Below are 17819 nucleotides of genomic sequence, written 5' to 3'. Positions count from 1 at the left end.
GAAGGAGTACTGCTGGTGTGACAGAGCTGGCACCTACCCTCCAAATGTGGAACATAGACCTCTTTAGTCTACAAGCAGTCATACCCCACTGAAAAACTCAAGGGTCAAATTAGTTGGTTGGGAATATGGCCAGGCAGCAAAAACACACCCAGATTCAGTCTCAGACTTTGGATTCTTTCTTTGGTGACAAAGAAGACCAAAACATAAAGACAGAAGAAGTCAACAAAGTCATAGAGCCTACAACAAAAGCCTCCAAGAGAAACATGAACTGGTCCCAGGCCATGGAAGAGCTCAAAAAGGATTTGGAAAAGCAAGTTAGAGAAGTAGAGGAAAAATTGGGAAGAGAAATGAGAAGGATGCGAGACAACCATGAAAAACAAGTCAATGACTTGCTAAAGGAGACCCAAAAAAATACTGAAAAATACACTGAAGAAAACAACACCTTAAAAAATAGACTAACCCAAATGGCAAAAGAGCTCCAAAAAGCCAATGAGGAGAAGAATGCCTTGAAAGGCAGAATTAGCCAAATGGAAAAGGAGGTCTGAAAGACCACTGAAGAAAATACGACTTTAAAAATTAGATTGGAGCAAGTGGAAGCTAGTGACTTTATGAGAAATCAAGATATTATAAAACAGAACCAAAGGAATGAAAAACTGGAAGACAATGTGAAATATCTCATTGAAAAAACCACTGACCTGGAAAATAGATTCAGGAGAGATCATTTAAAAATTATTGGACTACCTGAAAGCCATGATCAAAAAAGAGCCTAGATATCATCTTTCAAGAAATAATCAAGGAAAACTGCCCTGATATTCAAGAGCCACAGGGCAAAATAGAAATTGAAAGAATCCATCGATCGCCTCCTCAAATAGATCCCAAAAAGAAATCTCCCAGGAATATTGTCGCCAAATTCCAGAGCTCCCAGGTCAAGGAGAACATACTGCAAGCAGCCAGAAATGAAACAATTTGAGTATTGTGGAAACCCAATCAGAATAACGCAAGATCTGTCAGCTTCTAAGTTAAGAGATCGAAGGGCTTGCAATGTGATATTCCAGAGGTCAATGGAGCTAGAATTAAAACCTAGAATCACCGACCCAGCAAAACTGAGTATCATGCTCCAAGGCAAAATATGGATTTTCAATAAAATAGAGGACTTTCAAGCTTTCTCAGTGAAATGACCAGAACTGAATAGAAAATTTGACTTTCAAACACAAGAATCAAGAGAAGCATGAAAAAGTAATCAAGAAACAGAAATTGCAAGGGACTTACTAAAGTTGAACTGTTTTGTTTACATTCCTACATGGAAAGATGACATGTAAGATTCATGAGACCTCAGTATTAGGGGAGCTGAAGGGAATATGCATATATACATATATATACATATATATATGTTTATGTATATATATATGTGAATGTGTATGTGTGTATATATGTGTGTGTGTGTGTGTGTGTGTGTGTGTGTGTGTGTATATATATATATATAAAGAGATAGAGAGCAGACACAGGGTGAGTTGAAGATGAAGGGAAGATATCTAAAAGAAATAAAATCAAATTAAGGGATGAGAGAGCAACATACTGCGAGAGGGAGATAGGAGGAGATAGAAAGGGGTGGATTATCTCGCATAAAGGTGGCAAGAGGAAGCAGTTCTGTGGGAGGAGGGGAGAGGGCAAGTGAGGGGGGAATGAGTGAACCTTGCTTTCATCAGATTTGGCCTGAGGAGGGAATACCATACATACTCAATTGGGTATCTTACCCCACAGGAAAGAAGAAGGAGGAAGATAAAAAAAAATAAAAGGGGGGGAATTATGGAGGGGAGGGCAGATGGGGGTGGAGGTAATCAAAAAGAAACACTTTGGAAAGGGGACTGGGTCAAAGGAGAAAATTCAATAAAGCGGGATGGGTTGGGAAGGAGCAAAATACAGTGAGTCTTTCACAACGTGAGTATTGTGGAAGGGTTATACATAATGATACACATGTAGCCTATGTTGAATTGCTTGACTTCTTAGGGAGGGTGGGTGAGAAGGGAAGAGGGGAGAGAATTTGGAACTCAAAGTTTTAAAAACAGATGTTCAAAAACAAAAAAAAAAAAGTTTTTGCATGCAACTAGAAGATCAGATATGCAGGCAATGGGGCGTAGAAATTTATCTTGCCCTACAAGAAAGGAAGGGAAAAGGGGATGAGAGGGGATGGGGGTGATAGAGGGGAGGGTTGACTGGGGAACAGGGCAACCAGAATATATGCCATCTTGGAGTGGGGGGGAGGGTAGAAATGGGGAGAAAATTTGTAATTAAAACTCTTATGAAAATCAATGCTGCAAACTAAATATGTTAAATAAATAAATTTAAATTAATTTTAAAAAATAAACTGCAAGAAAAATCCTCAGCAAGAGGATGGAATTGTGACAAAAATTTCAGACTCCTCAAATTTATGGAAATTATAGATCACAGAATCAAATGAAAGAAGGCAAAAAGGGGGTACAAGTCTCAGGTTCTGGATCAAGAGGGAGAGTTCAAATTCACTGATTGATGTGAGAAATAATATATAGGACACAGTGATTTTGTTGTTTTTCAGTTATTGAGTCTTATCCGACTCTTCATTACCCCATTGACCATAGTACTTCAGACGCTTTGGTCCTCCACTGTCTCCCAAAATCTGTCCAACCTCATGGTCGTTGTTTCCAGGACACTATCTATTCATCTCATCCTGTGCTGTCCCCTTTTCCTCTTGCCTTCAATCTTTCCAAACGTCAGGGTCTTTTCCAATGAGTCCTACCTTCTCAATATGTGGCCAAAGTATGTAAGCTTCCAGGACATAGATAAGATGTACTTTAAAGATTAAAGTGGACAAGAAAAATCATTGAAGAATTTTCCTGAGTAGGGAGGATCTGAAGGACAACTTTGTCCCATCCAGAACTCTCTTAAAAGCACATTTGACTTCTTTGTTCCTCAGGCTATACACCAGAGGATTTAACATGGGGATTACCATAGTGTAGAAGACTGATGCTATTTTATCTGTGTCCATGGAATGACTAGAGCTGGGTTGTAAGTACATGAAGATTCCAGATCCATAGAAGATGGATACAGCTGTGAGATGAGAAGCACAGGTGGAAAAGGCTTTCTACCGTCCCTCAGTTGAATGCATCCTCAAGATGGTGATAAAGATGAATAAATAGGATATCGAAATGATGAAAATAGCAAAAAAGCCATTAAGTGATACCACAATGAAGACAACCATTTCATCAATGTATATATCAGAGCAGGAGAGAGCCATGACTGGTGGAATATCACAGAAAAAGTGATGAACCACATTTGACTTACAAAAGTGGAGGCTGAAAGTGTTTCCTGTGTGAATGGAGGAAGTAAGAAAACCACAGGTGTAGCACCCAATTATCAAACGAGCACATATATCAGAAGTCATGAGAGTGGGGTAATGAAGGGGATTACATATAGCGACATAACGATCATAGGCCATTACAGAGAGGAGATAACTTTCCACAGTGACTAAGCCAATAAAGAAGAGTAACTGTGTAGCACATCCATTGTAGGATATAATTTTGTCCCCTGGGAGGAACCCAGACATCACCTTTGGAGTAACAGCAGAGGAGTAGCCAAAATCCACCATAGAGAGATTGCTGAGGAAAAAGTACATGGGTGTGTGGAGATGGGGATCCCAAGAGATCAGGGCTATCATCCCCAGGTTCCCCACCAGGGTAATGAGGTAGATGATGGTGAAAACTATGAAGAGGGGCACCTGAAACTCTGAGACATCTGTTAGCCCCACAAGGATGAACTCCTTCACCTCTGATCCATTTTCCATGAAGGACTTGAAGGATTTGGGTGATTCACCTGGGAAAAGAAATATATAAATTGTGGCAATAATCAATATTTTCTCTGGTCATGCAATCATGTGTTTTGTTAAAATATGAAACTGTGAGCCAATGATATGACAATTTTTATGTAGGTTAAACTTAACATAATAATATAAATGCTGCAATTATAATTTTTTTCAGTACATGTTACAATAAGGAAAATACCCTTCCACACTTTTAAACTCCTTAATGAGCTTATATTAGTGAACCTCAACCTCCTCAATTCCCATGACCACCATGTAGATCATACGCTAACCAAACAGAGAAATGTTTACAACCTTGATTGGACCACTAGTCATAGTTGTTCTACCTCCACAACTCAGAGCTCTGAAATTATTTTCAATAACAATGTCCTCTCTTTCCATCACACATTCTGCCTCACCCCTTCTTAAAACAAATTTGCTCTTTACCCTGAACACCAGTGGCTACCTCCCGCACTGTTTTTCAAGTTCATCAACCTTACTCTAATCTGTCTCCTTTACGTTCACAGTCCCAATCCTGTGGCTGGCTGATATAACAATATTCTAATGGCTGAGTTAGCATCCATGACACTTTATACTTTCACCAGTCATTCCAACTCTAGGTTATGCCTACCATCCACATTTTCTAGTCTTGTTAATGTGCCACTATAAAGCTGCATTACCCTGTTGACTGAGTTCACTACAAATTCCTGTCATCTTCTCTCACTTAAGTCCTCACATGCCTAAAGCAATCCACTTATTCATCTCCAACTAATTGCCAATGCCACCTTCCAAAACATAAATTATCAAGTATTTTTCTGTCTTCTGAGTCTTCCTATGCTACTTCCTTCATCCTCCATCTTAGCAGAGAAAGATTTCTTCTTTCTTGAATTCTCTCTTTCAACTATTCCACATAGCAACACAATATTCATTAACCCACATTCTCTCCTTTTACTTTATTTTAGGGGAAGAAATGGGTCTTCTCCTTGCCCCTGTTAACTTCTTTATTTCTCTTCCCCATTGACTATGCTCTCCTTTCCTCCAATAACAATTTTGTTATGGTTGTTCACTCACTTTTTAGTCATGTCTGACCCTAATCCTACTTGACCTCATTTGGGATTTTCTTGGCAGAAATTTTGTAGTGGTTTGTAATTTCCTTGTCCAGCTCATTTTACAGATGAGGAAACTGAGGCAACCAGGATTAAGTGACTTTCCCAGGGTCACAAAGCTACCAAGTAAATGAAGTCTGATTTGAACTCAGTATTCCTGACTCTATGCCTGCTGATCTATCCACTGCACCATCTAGCTGCCCCCTCCCAAACAATAACAACAACCAAGATTGATATAGCATGAAAATGTTTACAAATAATTTTTTAATATTAGCTAATTTTATCTCCATGTTAGTGCTGGGAGGTAGATGCTATTATTGTATATATTTTATAAACTAGGAAACTAAGGAAGAAGAAGTTTAAGTGACTCTCGCATAGTCACACCCTAAATAAATGTCTGAAACAAATTTGAAGTCTGGTTTTCCTGAGAACATATATAACAAAAATTCCACTAGGACATCTGGCTGCCTCCAGGAATATGTCCAACAATCATTCCCAATAGTTTTTTTTATTCTTTCCTTTTCCACGTTCTCCTTTTCTACCATCTAAAATAATACCCTGGCTTCCCAAACTTTTAAAATAGTATGTACCTTTTAAAAACGTACCTCCACTGCGATTGCCTGTTATTCCTAAAGCACAAATCTGCCTTGTCATTATAATGCTCCAGGACCTTCAACTTTACTTGGTGCCCACTGCTTCCAAAGTGTGTGTGTGTGTGTGTTTGGCATCCCAAGGCCTTTGCCATTGCTCTCTAATTCATCTTTCCAGATGGATTTCACTTTTGTGCACTCATGTATTCCACATTCCAGGAACACTTATCTCATATTTTGTACCCAGGATCTCCCATTGTCAACCTATGAGCCTTTGTGCAAGCTGTCACCCAGGACTCAAAGGTTCTATATCCTTGACATTTGCTCTGAGAATCACTGATGGCTTTCAATTTTGGAATTAGGTACCAACTCCTATACTCAAACCTTTCCTATTCCTCCTGTGGTTAGTGCCCCATTTGACTGATTTATATTGCCTTGGAATATATGTTATATTGCCTTTTTTGTGCACAGTTCTCTGCCAGTGGAATGTAAGCTCTGTGATGGCAGGAATTTTTTGTATCAGTTTATTCATTTATGTATCATCAGAGGCTGACACAATGCCTGGCACATAGCAGAAACCTAATAAATACTCATTGAACTGAATTATTTGAATGAATTAAATGGAATGCACAAAAGGCATGGAAAAGGATACAAACAATAATGAAGATTCCGAATGAACACCAAAAGTTCTCTTTGGATGATAGATATAGAGTTTGAAGTATTAGAGTTCATCCAGTCCAGGGATAGGGAACCTATGGCCCTCTAGGTCCTCAAGTGTGGCCCTTTGAATCCAAACTTCACAGAACAAATCCTTTTTTTTAAGGGGATACCTTCTGTGAAGTTTGGATTCGGTTAAAGGGCCACATTTTGGGACTTAAAGGGCCACATGTGACCTCAAGGCCACAGGTTACCCACCCCTGATTCTAGTCTCTTCCCTTCATTTTACAAAGAAAGCAACCAAGGGACAGACAGGCTGAGGTATTTGCCTAATATCTAATGGCAGAACCAGGGTTTGAACCCCAGTACTATAGTTCCAAAGTTTTTACTCCTTAAGGAAGTCTACCATTGTGGAAAGGCTGGTGGGTTCTGAATTGGAAGAGCTTGGTTATAGCTCTGCCAACAACACTACCTTACTCACTTCCTTCAGGCAAGGCCTTTCTCACATTCTTAGAGCCTTGGTCACTTCAGCAGTAAAATTGGATTCTTGATGAGTTTTTTTTCTGAATCAATCCTATAGTCTACCGTCTTTCAGATGGTTTTATACATTCTCAGAGGACAGCATGATTCTATAAAGGATAAATAAATGATTTGAAGTAAAGAAGAACTGACTTCAAATACTACCCAAGTTACTTATCATGTGTATGAGTCTACAATGGACACAATCTCTCTCTACAAATCTACAAAATTTGGATGATAATAGGCCCTATCTCACAAAGGTTGTTGTAAAGATCAAATGAATATTTTTAAATGGAAATTATTTTGCTAAGCTTAAAGTACTAAATATTTATTCTCTCTCATAACCATCTGTTTGACTACAGTGAACAAGAAAATGATGTCTCCAAACTACCCCCACTTTGAAGACAAAGACATTTTTTAACTTTTATATGACATGAATATTGAAGATCTGAGTGTGGTCTGTCACTAGAGTTCTGATATCCAAAAAGTTGCTGTTGAGAAGGCCCCAAGTAATAGAATTCACCTACCATCTTCCCAAAATTTCCCCACTTAGAAGCCTAATAAAGAGAAGATATAAGAAAAAAATCATAGGACAAAATTTTCCCACTGTTTAAAGGTAAATATTCAAAGTCTGAGAAAGCCTCTGAACATGTTGGAAACAGTCTCAAACTAGTGTCTAACTTATTTCCTCATACTTAGTTGTAATAGATAAGTCAATTTTGACAGGAACTAGCTCAGGGTGGTTTCCAATCAAACAAAGTGGCTTTGAAGAAATGGTAAAAAAAAAAAACAAAACCTTCCTTTCACTCCTTTGAACTAAAAAGAAAAAGGAAAAATATGCGTCTTCCCCATTTGGACCTTTAAAGTGTAACCTCTCAAACGATCATAGCCTATTTGTCTCCTGTGGACCAAGGTAGCAGAATGCTTCTCCTTTTACCCAGAAACCAAGAGACAATTGGATTTTTTGTGTTCCAACATTTGATTCTCTTATCTGCAATTTCTAGAAATTTACAAAAGCTTGAAGTTTTCTCAAAATGTCAATATTCCATTGAAGATGATTTATACCATTTGTTTTTCAATATTAAAGCCAGTGATTTTAGCTAATAAAAATCCCTCCTTTTGTTTTGAATTTATATGTGACTTCAATTGCAAATCTGAGTAAGGTATGATATTAGACTTGTGATTTAGGAAATCTACATGGGTCTTTCAGTATGATTGGAAAAATTCCAAAGAGATGGGAGTGGCAGAGCTCCTTCACTTACTGATCTTCAATTCAAAGCCTTATTCAGGGAAAAGAGAATAGGTCTCACTGGATAAACTCCTTTCCAGTTCCTGGGGTTTAAAGATTAGAGCACTTCATCAAAATGACTTATCCTCAACCACCACTTTTGCATGGATTTTAAGCAAGCAAAATCAATAACTGAACTGTGGCATAGGAGAAATGTTTTCAGGCAGACAAAAGAATAATGGACAACCTCTTGACTAGACCTTTGTTTCATTAAAGTCAATCTAAATGAAGTCATAATAGAATTTCCATATCAAGAGAATTGAGAATGGATTCAAGACATGAGAATATAAGTCCTCTTCAGGGGAAATCACTCCTTTGAGAATACCCACACCTCATCAAGTATTTGAATTCAGAAGAGATAATTAGTTCTCTAGTGTATAGAGATGCAGCCCTGATTTCTGAGGGGTATTCAGTTGTTGTCATCACAACTTTTCCATGGTGCACAGGACACAAAGCTCAGGAGAGCCAAGAAGTGAAAGCCATGAGCCTCACTAAGCATCAACTTGTCATAGCCAGCAGACATTCAGGGGAAGTCAAGTCATGTAGACTCAGCACTGGGGCTTCCAATAATACAACTAGATTTCATTGAAGTCTTTGAAAAGAAATGTCCCTCTGAATACTTCCATGTAATCATCAACCAAAGAATCTGGTCCTGTGTCAAGCGGAAGATAAAAGAATAGACCAGCTTCCATTGGCCAGTCCACTATATATCTCAAAGCCATTTTTGTAATGCAACCAATGAAACTTTAGAAAGATTCTTTTCCCGTCTTTATAGCAGACTGGAAAAAAGTGAGGATAATGTGTGGAGCAATCCTAAAACAAGTGTCTTCTCACTCTGGCAGCTTAGCCTGGATTCTCAGGAAAATAAAGATTCATGGTGCACTCTAGCATTAATCTCTAAAATTGGCTTCTCTCACTTTTTCTTAGGAGCTAAGTTGAAATATTGAACTTCAGAATCAAAAGTTTCCAGAAGTACTAATGACTTCAGCAGCCATATTTTAATACAACCTTTAACTAGAATTTTCTGTTCAAGTTTCCTGACAATTCAGGCTCTGTCTGAAGTATTCAAGTAAGGGATGATCTAAGTCTTCCTGAGGCAGTCCATTGCACTTGTCTATTGTTCTCTGTAAGATTTCCCTCCCAAATAGCCTATATTAGTATCTAGAATGGGGGATCAAAGGGCTACTCTAGTCAGAAGTGTCAGCAGCTGCACTACTTAGGGTGAAGCTGCTTTCCCCGTATTGCTTCTGCTTCCCTACTCCTGATATCTTGGATGTTGCCACCTATAGGAAGGAACAATCACAAATATTTCAAATTAAATGATCTGAGCATTGGCTTGCACATCTTGTTCTCCTATAAGTCCTTTTTCTTCCCAATACTGAATCTCAACCATGGTCCACGTTAGAATAGCAGTTTCCAAAAAGTGATCTGGAGACTCATGGGGTTCCTTAGGAAGTTTCAAGGAGTCCACAAGGTTGAAATATTTTTATGATTACAATAGGCAATTAACTTATTAAAAGTCAGCATATACAACCCATATAAACCAAACATCTTTGGAGTACAAATCATGTTTAAGATTGTGAAGGAGTCTTGAGATGAAAAAGTTTGGGAAGTGCTACTGTAGAATGTCCCTTCCAGCACTAACAACCTATAACTCTGAAGTCCAGAGAGATGAATTGTACCTGTGAGAATGCATACATGTATGTAATTTGTCAAATGCCATCTGGATCTCATGGTCTTATCCGGGAGAAGCATGTGGAGTCAATGGCCAAGTGCTCATAAGCATCTGCAAAATGGGATTGTACCCACAGACATACTGACAGTGTTGGCTGACTCTAACTGTCTTACTCCTTTGTCAACATCTCTGTTACTTCACTGTGACCTCCATTCTACAATGCCAGTAGTTGTGAACATTGCCAAGGTTTTGGTTGATCATTTCAAGCTGCATTGTGAGATTCTAATTCACAAGTTGAAAGTGGCAACTCTTGGGAAATCTAATTGTTAGTATACTCATTACATGTATCATATTGGTTATTATGAAAATCATAATTCCTTTCACATCAGGAACTACTATGCAGAGGAATGAGTGCTCAACCTAAGTCAAGAGAATCAGGCTGTTGACACTAGATATGTGATCATGGGAAAATTCTGTCACCTCTCTGGGTCTCAATGTTCTATAATACCTGCAGTACTTGACTAATGGGGTTATTGTAAGGCCCAATTGGCAGAATTCATGTGAAGTCATCAGCTAAATAGGAACTATTATGCCTTAAATCTCCCTCCTTAAGATTTCACCTCTCACCTCTGATTGCATCATGCACCTGCCCCTTCCTCTAATCCTACTCTAACCTCCCAGTTCTCAAAAATCAGTTTTTTGACTCAGAGACTTTATCTTACCTCCATTTATTTGACATTATAATCATTCTCCTTTTTCATATTGAAGAAGCTCTTGTTCTCAACTTGTACCCAATTTATATCTCCCATTTGTGATGCCTACTGTTGATTCCTGTGATTTCTTGGGTCATGGTAATTTCAGGTCTGAAATTAATGCTTTTAATTTCATTTATAATTAATGGTAAAATCTTACAAGGTAATGATCTTTTATAAAAGCTTTTATTTGACACCTTATGGGAAAAGGAAAGGTATAATCAAGTAGGTGAGGCAAATGAGAAGGATGATACAATGATTCTTCTGGATTAGAAGGGCCTAGGCAGAAAGGCAACAAATCAGTAGTGGGTAGACTGTTTCCCTGAGGAATTGCATCCTTTGTCCATGTTCTTGACTGTAAAGAGAGGATAGATAAATTTATCAAAATTCTGTTCTTTGATAATAACTAAGTAAATGGATAGAGTGTTAGGCTTAGAGTCAGGAAGGCTCATGTCTTTGAGTTTAAATCTGGCCTCAGACACTAACTGCAGGACTCTGGGCAAGCCACTTAACCCTGCGTGCCTTAATTTCCTCATTGGTAAAATGATTTGGAGAAGGAAATTGCAAACTACTTCAGGATCTCTGACAATAAAACCTCAAATGGGGTCACAAATGGTAGGAAGTGATTGAAAAACAACAAAAAACCTTTGGATTCAACTCAATTCAATAAACATTTATTAAGTAACTACTATATGCCAACATTATGATTGGGAAACATTGCTGCGCATACAAAAAGAGGCAAAAGACAGTCTCCTCCCTCAAAAAGCTTACTGCGTTGTGCTGTGTGTGGTTTTTGTCGTTTGTTTATGAAGAGGACCATGGCATCAGGGAAATGATGATATTACTTGCAGTTGACTTTGATTTGAGTGAGGGAGGACTGCGCAAGGTCACCAACCTCACTTTCTCCTCCAGAGCCATCTGGATCCGGTGACTAGATATTCATCAGGATAACTGGAGACAACCCAAAATGCAATGGGAGACCCTGGCCATTTTAGGGTAAGACCTTTTCAGGTACTCAGAGTGAGGTAAAATCTATTCAGTGAATAGGCCTCTTTAGGAAATGAGTTAATGGATGACCCCTTTAATTAGAAAAAAGCAAAATAATGAAGGTCAGAGGGGAAGGCCCTCAGGGTTATTATTCCAAGGAGAAACAGTTACCACTGACATTCACTCTAAGCTGGGAGGGACCAAAATACAGCCATTAAGTGGATCTTAGACAGGGACCTATTGTGATCCAATCTATGAGCTTTAAAGTGAACAGGGTTCAAGGTTTTCTGAAAGAAGGATAGAAAGAATAAAAGAAGGAAGGAAGGAAGGAAGGAAGGAAGGAAGGAAGGAAGGAAGGAAGGAAGGAAGGAAGGAAGGAACCTAGCCAGTACACCCCAAATTAAGTGGGCAGCTTCTGGCCATCACAATTTACCTTCCTTGGAGAGGAGAAGGAGAGAGACAGGGAATTTAATAAGGGAGACAACTTACAAAAAGAAAGGATATACAAAAGAAACTATATGCAGGATACATAGGAAGTGATTAACAGTGGGAAGGCACTAAAATTAAGGGAGGTTGGGAAAGACTTCCTGAAGGAGATGAGATTTTTGTGGGGACTTAAAGGAAGCCAAGAAGACCAGTAGGCGAGCCAGAAGAGGGAGAGCCTTAACGGCATAGGGGACAATGAGATATAATGCTTGGAGTTAAAAGATGGAGTGTCTTGTTTGTGAAAGAACCAAAAGGCCAGTGCCACTGGATCAAAGAGGATGTATTGGGAGTGATATGTAAAAAGACTGGAAAGATTGGTAGAGGATAGGCTATGAAGGGCTTTGAATGCTAAACTGAGAATTCCATGTTTGTTCCTGGAGGCAACTGGAAGCAAGTGGATTTTATTGAATGTGGAAGTAGGAGTGACATGATCAGACTTGCATTTTAGGAAAATCTTTTAGTTCTGAATGGATAGAATGGGGCAAGGAGCTACTTGAGGTAGGCAACAGGTTGGGACATCCTGAGAAGAAAAAGAAAGGGGTGACCTAGGAGTCAGTGAAATTGGGCATGAAAATGGAATGAATGCTTCTCTTAGATAGGAAAGGGCCCTGCCAGAAAGTTAACAAATCAGAAGGGGGTGAGGTGTGTCATTAATAGTTTTTCTTCTCCAAGGCCATGACTGCTCACTGAGGAGAGAAACTGTTAGCACACATTCTCTTCCTTTTCTAATGCACATGCAAGTTTTATGAGTTTTCATACATATTGAGATTTTAATTATTATCTGCATGATTTTCCACTATGTGACTATAACTCTTTGTTGAGCCAAAATCAGTAGAACTCACCTGAGGAAAAAGTTCATGAAAAAAGAAAAAGAAAAGCACAAAACATTAAAAGAATCAAGCAACCAAATCAATAAGCATTTTTAACCATTTATTATTTGACAACCACTGCACTGTGAGGTAGAGATATTAATACACACAACTTCAAGACTATGCAGCATTTTTTAAAATTTTATTTTTAGTTTATGGAATAAAAAAAGCATTTCCATAATATAGTATAATAAAAATGAAGACCATACATGGAACCACAAATCTAATTTCCAAAAACTGCTATTCCTTGGAAATATGCAACAAAATTATAGTGTAAATTTCTTTTTTTTCTTCCTTCCCCTCCACCCCACCCTAGAGATGGTTAGCATTAGACACAAAAAGATACATAGATAGATACACACACATCCATAAAATTATTCTACAAATAGTTCTTTTTATCATTTCTTTCTCTGGATGCAGATAGTATCTTTCTTCATATGTCCTCTATGGTTAATCTGAGTTATTATAAAAGTCAAAATAACTTCTTTGCTTGAAATCATTCTTAAAACAATATTGCACTTACTATATGCAATGTTCTCTGGGTTCTGCCCATTTTATTCTTCATTTTTTCATGCTTTTTGAATAAAACTCTATAGATACCTCTGGGGAAGAGGAAAGACTGAAATTAGGTATAAAGGCTTGATCAACTGTCATCAGCAAGGTGAGAAGAGGCTGGTAACTCACTTTCATTTAGCGTTGTCTGCAGAAATAGACCAAGACTAAGAGGGATATTGCAAAACAAACTCTACAAAGAACTGAGAAACTTGATATCTTGGCTTCACAATATAACAAACAATTTGATGAATTGAAGATCATGCAAAAGAAGGCAAGCAGGATAGTGAAGCACCTGTAGTCCATTTCTATAAAGGACATGTATTTTTAACAAGGAGAATAGAACCATAAGTGAGGGAATATAATCATTGACTTTGAGCATGTGAGGAGCAATTAAATGTAGCATAAATTCTCATTTTGTAGTTTAAGCCCAGAATCCAGAACTAGGAATAATGAAGGAAAGACATGAAATGGAAAATTTGGTATTGATAGCACAAAAATCTTTCTACTAATAATGGAAAAAAATAGGATGGGTGGCCTTGAGAGTCAGTGGTTTTCCCCTCTTTGAGATTGTTCATACAGAGAATGAATGATATCTTGTCAGGAATGACACTAAACATGACTTTCGATTATGTGCTAGATGTTGTTTCAGTGGAGTTAAACTTAACACAACAATATCAATACAATAAAACCAATACACTTGTATAACTCAAAAACGGTTTTGTTTTTAGGGGAAAAAATGACACTTGGCAAACAATTACCTATAAATATGATCTGATTACTTTTGGGTATTTTTTGTGAAATAATAAATGGTAGAGATGTTGTGGTTTCAAAATCAAAAAATAAATAAATAAATAAATAAATAACCATATTTCACATTCTGTGAATCTATTATTCTAATTCTAAGTAAAAGGGGAATATGTTAAAATTAAGTATGAAGAAAACATGTGGAAAAGTTCTACATGTTTTAGATAAAAGCCTATCCAGCCAAATAAAAACTTTTTATTTCTATTATCCAAAACCATGAGACTTCACGGCATAAATAACAGAAGGCTGGCCGGGATGGAAAAAGGGGAGTTAGATGATGAACATTTATTAAATATGGACTTCATGCCAGGCACTATACTAGTTCCTGTATGTGACTTATCAAGAGTGAAATTTAACAAAAAGTAAACTGAGGCATGTTGCTCTAAGCAGTATATAATTTTATTAATAGGGGCATGCTGCCAGCCAATAAAAGAATCAATGGCTGCCTCAGTTTTGAGCCCAGGACCAGAAGTAAAAGGACAGCTCCCTTTTTGTAGATTTTGGGGACAAAGAACAGAACAGGAGGGCTGACATCAAGGAATTCAAGGTAACATACTTGGATCCCTAGCTGAAGCATGGGGAACAACATAATTGGCTGGAAATTTGTAATTAGGAACTACTAACAACCACCTCTTTTCTTCCTGAGACTAAGAAGTTTGAGTCCACCTGAAAGAACTTCTTAGGACAGCAAACCAGACATCCTTAAAGGATAGCTTGGTGGTACAAACATCTTAGGCCACACTCCAATGTGGCAAGCCACGTCCCCCAAGGTTAGCAAAACTATTTTAGACAAGAATAGAACAGTGATTAGCAAGAGAACAGGATTTCTGAACTTAACACATGTCTGCTGAATTCTGCACTAGATTCAGAGACAGAGAACCATGACTTAGGCAGCTACAGGACAAAATCAATTAACCATAAATAGGATCAATAAAAATAATAAGTCAATTTCATTTTCTCAGATTATTTTGTGACTATGAGTAATTAATTAAAGCTCTCTGTCTACTTCCTACCTCCATGAAACTCTCACCATGAAACTCTCAATATATCAGTTGAAAAACAGGAACACACTTTTTGTTAAATTTCAAGAAAAAATCCTCAGTAAGAGGATGGAATTGTGACAAAAATTTCAGACACCCTAATTTTATGAAAATTACATATCACAGAATCAGATTAAGGGAGGCAAAAATGGGGGCATGAGTCTTACGTTCTGGATCAAGATGGAGAGTTTAAATTCCCTGATAAATATGAGAAATAGCATATAAGACAAAGAGATTTTGTTGTTCTTCAGTTATTGAGTATTATCCAACTCTTCATTACCCCATTGACCATAATACTTCAGGCCCTTCTGTCCTCCACTATCTCCCAAAATCTGTCCAAGCTTATGGTCATTGCTTCCATGACAATATCTATCTATTCATCTCACCTCTCCTGTCCACCTTTCCTCTTGCCTTCAATCTTTCCCAACTTCAGGGTCTTTTCCAATGAGTCCTGCCTTCTCAATATATGGCCAAAGTATGTAAGCTTCAAGGATATATACATAAGGTATACTTTAAAGACCAAAATGGACAAGAAAAATCATTGAAGAATTTTCCTGAGTAGGGAGGACCTGAATGATGATTTTGCGCCATCCAGAGCTCTCTTAAAAGCATGTTGGACTTCTTTGTTCCTCAGGCTATACACCAGAGGATTTAACATGGGGATTACCATAGTGTAGAAGACTGATGCTATTTTATCTGTGTCCATGGAACGACTAGAGCTGGGTTGTAAGTACATGAATATTCCTGATCCATAGAAGATGGATACAGCTGTGAGATGAGAAGCACAGGTGGAAAAGGCTTTCTGCCGTCCCTCAGTTGAATGCATCCTCAAGATGGTGATAAAAATGAATAGATAGGATATCAAAATGATGAAAAGGGCAAAAAAGACAGTAAGTGATACAACAAAGAAGACAACCATTTCATTAATGTATATGTCAGAGCAGGAGAGACCCATGACTGGTGGAATATCACAGAAAAAATGATGTACCACATTAGATTTGCAGAAGTGGAGGCTGAATGTGTTTCCTGTGTGAATGGAGGAAGTAAGAAAACCACAGGTGTAGCACCCAATTATCAAACGAGCACATATATCAGAAGTCATGAGAGTGGGATAATGAAGGGGCTTACATATAGCTACATAACGATCATAGGCCATTACAGAGAGGAGATAACTTTCAACAGTGACTAAGCCAATAAAGAAGAATAACTGTGTAGCACATCCATTGTAGGAAATAATTTTGTCCCCTGGGAGGAACCCAGACATCACCTTTGGAGTAACAGCAGAGGAGTAGCCAAAATCCACCATAGAGAGATTGCTGAGGAAAAAGTACATGGGTGTGTGGAGATGGGGATCCCAAGAGATCAGGGCTATCATCCCCAAGTTTCCCACCAGGGTAATGAGGTAGATGATGGTGAAAACTATGAAGAGGGGCACCTGAAACTCTGAGACATCTGTTAGCCCCACAAGGATGAACTCCTTCACCTCTGATCCATTTTCCATGAAGGACTTGAAGGATTTGCGTGATTCACCTGGGAAAAGAAATATATAAATTGTGGCAATAATCAATATTTTCTCTGGTCATGCAATCATTTTATTAAAATATGAAACTGTGAGCCAATGATATGACAATTTTTGTGTAGGTTAAACTTAACATAATAATACAAATGCTGCAATTAAATTTTTTTCAGTACATGTTATGATAAGGAAAATCCCCTTCCACACTTTTAAACTCCTTAATGAGCTTATATTACTGAACCTCGATCTCCTCAATTCTCGAGACCTCCATGTTGATTCTACCTTAGCCACACAGAGAAATGTTTATATCCTTGATTGAACCATTACTCATGATTGTACTCCCGTCATGATTCAGAACTCTGAAATTCCTCTTTTCAATAACAATGTCCTCTCTTTCCATCACACATTCTGCCTGACCCCTTCTCAAAACAAATTTATTCCTTACCCTGAATGGGGGTTAGTATCCATGACACTTTATACTTGCACCAGTTATTCCAGCTGTAGGTCATGCCCACCATCCACATTGTCTGGTTCCATTAATGTGCTACTAAACAAGCCTCATTACACTGTTGACTGAGTTTACTACAAATTCCTCTCTTCTCTCACTTGAGTCCTCACATGCCTGAAGCAATCCACTTACTCATCTCCAACAAACTCCCAATGCCACCTTCCAAAACATAGTATTCTCAAGGATTTTTCTGTCTTTTAAGATTTCCTATGCTACACCCTCCATCCTCCATCTTAGCAGAGAAAGGTGTCTTCTTTCTTGAATTCTCTCTTTCACCTACTCCATACATCAATGCCATCTTCATTAACCCACAACCTCTCCTTTTATGTTATTTTAGGAGAAGAAATGGGTCTTCTCCTTGCCAGTGTCAACTTCTTCATTCCTGTTCCCCTTTGAATATCCTCTTCTTTCCTCTAATAAGAATTTTGCTGTGGTTTTTCACTCACTTTTCAGTCATGTCTGATCCTAATCATATATCACCCCATTTGGAGTTTTCTTGGCAGAAATTCTGGAGTTCTCTGCAATTTCCTTCTCCAGCTCATTTTATAGATGAAGAAACTGAGGCAAACAAGATTGAGTGATTTCCCAGGGTCATAAAGCTAGTAAGTATCTGAAGCCAGATTTAAACTCAGTCT

General features: G+C 38.1%; 1 protein-coding gene and 1 pseudogene across 1 annotated transcript; both read right to left on the bottom strand.

Annotated features, from left to right (window-relative positions):
* Positions 1-2854: 2854 nt before the first annotated feature.
* On the bottom strand, positions 2855-3817 carry LOC118855132 (annotated as a pseudogene).
* Positions 3818-15698: 11881 nt separating this feature from the next.
* LOC118855131 (olfactory receptor 5B12-like) lies at positions 15699-16661 on the bottom strand. Its single transcript, XM_036765237.1, has one exon. It carries the CDS (start codon positions 16659-16661, stop codon positions 15699-15701), a length of 963 nt encoding a protein of 320 aa, XP_036621132.1.
* Between the last annotated feature and the right edge of the window lie 1158 nt (positions 16662-17819).

Source organism: Trichosurus vulpecula, chromosome 6 (genome assembly GCF_011100635.1).
Source record: "Trichosurus vulpecula isolate mTriVul1 chromosome 6, mTriVul1.pri, whole genome shotgun sequence".
In the NCBI taxonomy this organism is placed as follows: Eukaryota; Metazoa; Chordata; class Mammalia; order Diprotodontia; family Phalangeridae; genus Trichosurus; species Trichosurus vulpecula.
Note: the sequence above shows the minus strand (reverse complement) of the source record. Positions and strands in the feature narration are given on the sequence as shown.

Excerpts from the sequence above, each read along its gene's own strand:
- LOC118855131 (XM_036765237.1), bottom strand. The coding sequence starts at position 16,661 with ATGGAAAATGGATCAGAGGTGAAGGAGTTCATCCTTGTGGGGCTAACA.